The 4,155-nt window shown below is 34.8% G+C and overlaps 1 protein-coding gene across 1 annotated transcript in view; it reads right to left on the bottom strand.

Annotated features, from left to right (window-relative positions):
- Positions 1–1,494: 1,494 nt before the first annotated feature.
- LOC104468321 (dmX-like protein 1) overlaps positions 1,495–4,155 on the bottom strand; it is a gene marked incomplete at its 5' end in the record, with an annotated part of 31,304 nt that continues 28,643 nt past the window's right edge. The window contains 3 exons of the mRNA XM_010082396.1: positions 1,495–1,525; positions 1,557–1,941; positions 2,346–2,563. Of these exons, the coding sequence (XP_010080698.1) occupies positions 1,717–1,941; positions 2,346–2,563 (443 nt within the window). The remainder of the gene's footprint in view (positions 1,526–1,556; positions 1,942–2,345; positions 2,564–4,155) is intronic.

The following is a 4,155-nucleotide window of genomic DNA, read 5'->3' on the forward strand; positions in this document are numbered from 1 at the left end:
TGTTGTGGAAGAACAATTAGAATTGCATCACTGAACAGCTGTACCAGTCTGAAACGCTGTCACTTGTTTCTTCATGGCAAAACAGTCACATTCTTTTTATTGCACAGTTTGAAAATTCAGGTTATGTGCATAAAAACCTTCATAGTGTTTGCACTGCAACTTGCGAAACATACATTTAAAATGACCTTAATACATTTTACAAAATCTTTTTAAACAATTTTATATTCTTAAGATAAAAGCATCCTGAGAATTACAAAGTTCATTTTTACAAGCCCTTCATTTCTGCTATGCTTTATTTATCCCCATAGTTCCTAATTTGACAAGTTTATTTTACAGTTAATAACCTTGGTGCTATATTTCACAAAATATCTTTTAGCAAAAAGTACACCATTGGCATTCAAGTAATCCAGCCTCACATCTATTACAAATTAAATCTTTGTCAAGCTCTCAAGTCAGGAGAAGTAAACCAAAATACTTACAGAAAGCTTTTAGATGACTAAAAAAATGTAAAGGCTTTGTGCATTAATAATTTGGTCAAACATTTAAGTTATGCAGTTTAATATTTTGGCAAAAAATTCATCTATTCTTTTGAAATTTTTTTTCTTTAATTTTACACCAGACGTAAACATACAGTACAAAGACTGACAGTATTTAAGTACTTCGCTGTTGAACTTTTTTCCTTTTTCCTTTTTTAAAGTACTTGGGAAAAGCAGACAAAAAAAAGACATAAGTGCTAAGAACAAACTGACTATCTTTGGGCTAAATAAAAGTCTTACTGGAAAAAATGTAAAAATAAATTAGGGGTTTCCCCCCCCCCACACACAAACATGTAAATAAATAGTCTTTGAAGAAATTCTAGTGCCATATCCTAAAGCAGTATCTTCCTGTATCTTTTTGATCAAGAATAAAGCTTCACACATAACCTTGACTTACTTCACTAGGAAGATACCCATTAATATTTACATATTTTTGTAAAGGGAGTGTTCAGGGTTAAAAATATATTTCTTTTAAAAAGGTAAGCCTGCTATCCTGATTCTATGGCAGTGGTTCAAGCCATAGAACAGAAGACAAGTTAGAGAACATCCTTCAGTTTCTTATACCCTAGGTCAGAGGAAGATCAGGCAAGTTAAGAGAGGTAAATAGCCTGGATTCCAGGAATGGAGACAGACAGTGGCTCGTTATACAATTCCTTGCATGGCCAGGAGTACCTAATACAGGCTTTCTCTTCTACACATAGGTATGTATTTTTATTGTCAGCTGACTAAACAAGTGGAGAAGAGAGACAGTTATGGTTGCCACAGTGAAAGAGTAACATTATCTAAGGTTTCCATCTGGACTGGCCTGCTTTCAGAAGGCAGACAGCTGTTGAATGGAAGTAGAGGCCATGCCCAGATGGCACACTCTAGGTGGGAGTGTAACTACCTCACAAAAGGAAGAGTTAACCACTACAGCAACATCTTAATAGTATTATAATTCAGAGTTATGTACAGCTTTTATTTTAGGCAACGATCAAAATCTGAAGGACCTTGTTAATCTTTAAGGCATCAGTGCATCACGGAATAAAAGCCACAGGTAATAAATATGGGGGGGGGGAACCCAAACAAACACCTTTGTGGCACAAGCTATCATTGTGTATCTGGTTTGTTGGCTAGTTCCAGGAAAAACATTCTCAGGGGTGGCAGAAGGGGAATGTTATACGCTGTTGTGAGAAAAATATTAGATCATAAATTTCACATCATTTTTTAACACATCATTTAAAGGGCTGAATCGATCGGGCAAGATTCTCATCTTTACTGTTCCATCAGCACCACAGGAGAATATGTGATTTGCTGGTCCTGTCTCAATTTGCATGACTCCCGTCCCAATGTTTCTGAAGAGAGACTGCCGAGCATGCTCATTGATGAAAGTGTGAAGAAGATGAAATGTAGACAGACTCCATACCTAAAAAAGCACCAAAACATCAGTATCTTGCAAGGATAATTACCATGATCTTAAAAGTCACCAATAATGAGTCATGGAGAAATTGGACTACATTTTGCATTCATTGTTCTGACACTAACTGTAAAAGAAAAGATGTGCAGCAATCTGTAATGACAGAGTTATAGAATATTAATATTCACTATTTATAATAAGGAATATACACAGGAACTAAGGTAAAACTAACTAAAAGGAGGATTGAAAGGTAAGACTACCATTTCATAATGAAATTAGTAAATGTGTAAGTCAGGGTTGAGAACAAATGCAGAAGATATGACATATCTGATTGTTCCACACTTATGCAAGACTCTTCTTGAATTTACACATCATCACCATCTTCATCTTTACTCCCTCCCCCTCATTAATACCTTTATGTTGCCTTCAGCAGATCCTGTCACAAAATACTCTTCTGTAGGATCAACAGCAATTGCTTTGACTGGAGAATCATGACTCTGGAGTAACTGTTGCTGCTGTTTTTGGCGAAGATCAATTATACACGTAAAGCCTTTTCTGCCTCCAGATATTAACAGCTGATGTTTTGGAGCATACGCTAGCACAGTTGCTCCACTATCATGACAGATAAAAGCTGAAAGACAAAGCAAAGTAATTTAAATAAATACACAGTACTAACTTCAATTTCACAGTACTAATTTTAATTTTCCATCAACCCCTAATGGGTCAAGAAGTAGCAACAGTAACTTTGATGCTGTAATCCAATTGACCACAACTAGTCTATTTATGGCAGTACCACATATATGTAAGCCCAGGTTCACCTCAGACATCCTGAAGTTGCAGTATTATCAGATTAAGCAGTTACAATCTGTATGAAAAGGAATTTATATACTTTTTTTCTGTCCCTGTGTAATCACAAACTACTAAGCCTTGACCAGAAATAGATTCTTTTCAAACTTTCATATGCTTGTTATTTTAAGGCACAAGTTTCCTGTAAGAAATGTCCTCCTAAATTACTTGCCCAAGTATCTTTTAAGTTTCCACTGGTTATTTTATTTTGCTGCTTTTCACATTTGTTTGGATATGTCTCCTCCCCTAAATGAGTGGTGGAAATGAATGAAGATTACAATTGCTAGAACAAAGCTGAGTTCATGTCTAAGACTAGAAACCATGAATCCTAACTCGTGGCATGTAGTACTTGTAGTACATTGTACTTGCAGTTTAAAGGGTTCTCTAAATTTACATTTAGAAATTCCACACGTCTCACACATACACTTAAGCATTCACCATACTTCAATTACAAGAAGTTCACAGCTCTGAGCCTAATTCTGTATTTCAAACACTGAAATGTGTTTCTTTTTCACTGCAACAAAATATTAGTAATAAACTTAATGAAACCATGCTAAATATTTATTACATCTCAAAAAGCATACTTATAGGAATAATACTTCTAAAGCATTTTTGCAATACTGTATGTAGATATCTGTACATGCACACACATACAGAAAGCATTTGAAACATTCCACAGTATTTGGCATAATACACAGAATAAAAGCAACATAGAACTGGACAGTCTTTAAAAGCAAAAATGTACTACTTTAGAAATATATCGGTTAAGTTCATCTTTTAGTTCAGCTCTGAAAATTACTATATAATTATGAGATCTTATTTGTACGTCTGCTTGTTCAATATATTCATTTAAAAAATCCATTAATATTTTCTAGAAAATTTGCTGCATTTATTTATATGCATACCTTCAGAGAACCCTTTTATAATTCTGGCTTCTCTGAGAACAGAATTTTCATAGAGACAATGAAATACTTAATAGTCTTCATAAAGAGCATGTCTTCTCATATTTTCCAAACAGCGGATATGCAAGTGCCCATTATTAGATCTAACACTTAATAAATTTTGAGTGGGGTCTCTTTGATTTATGAGTACAGAAACAGCCATAGGAACCTTGAATTGAAGGGTGGGGATGTATATCCTACAAATACGTATCTCATAACTGTGCTTTTGACAGTGTTACAGCTATTGTCTTCCCAATATGCTAGTCACTACAAGCAGGAGTTGCTCAATCTTTAAAAAGGAACAGAAATTACAGATGTCTGGTTGTCAGCAGTTGCCAAAGATACAAGGTAAGCAAAGGAAGGCACTCACGTCCATGAAACCAATCCTTTATATTTAACACTGAATAATTTCTCAAGAATCTGTTTTTATATTCCT

The sequence above is a fragment of the Pterocles gutturalis genome, unplaced genomic scaffold, assembly GCF_000699245.1.
Source record: "Pterocles gutturalis isolate BGI_N339 unplaced genomic scaffold, ASM69924v1 scaffold29319, whole genome shotgun sequence".
Classification (NCBI taxonomy): Eukaryota; Metazoa; Chordata; class Aves; order Pterocliformes; family Pteroclidae; genus Pterocles; species Pterocles gutturalis.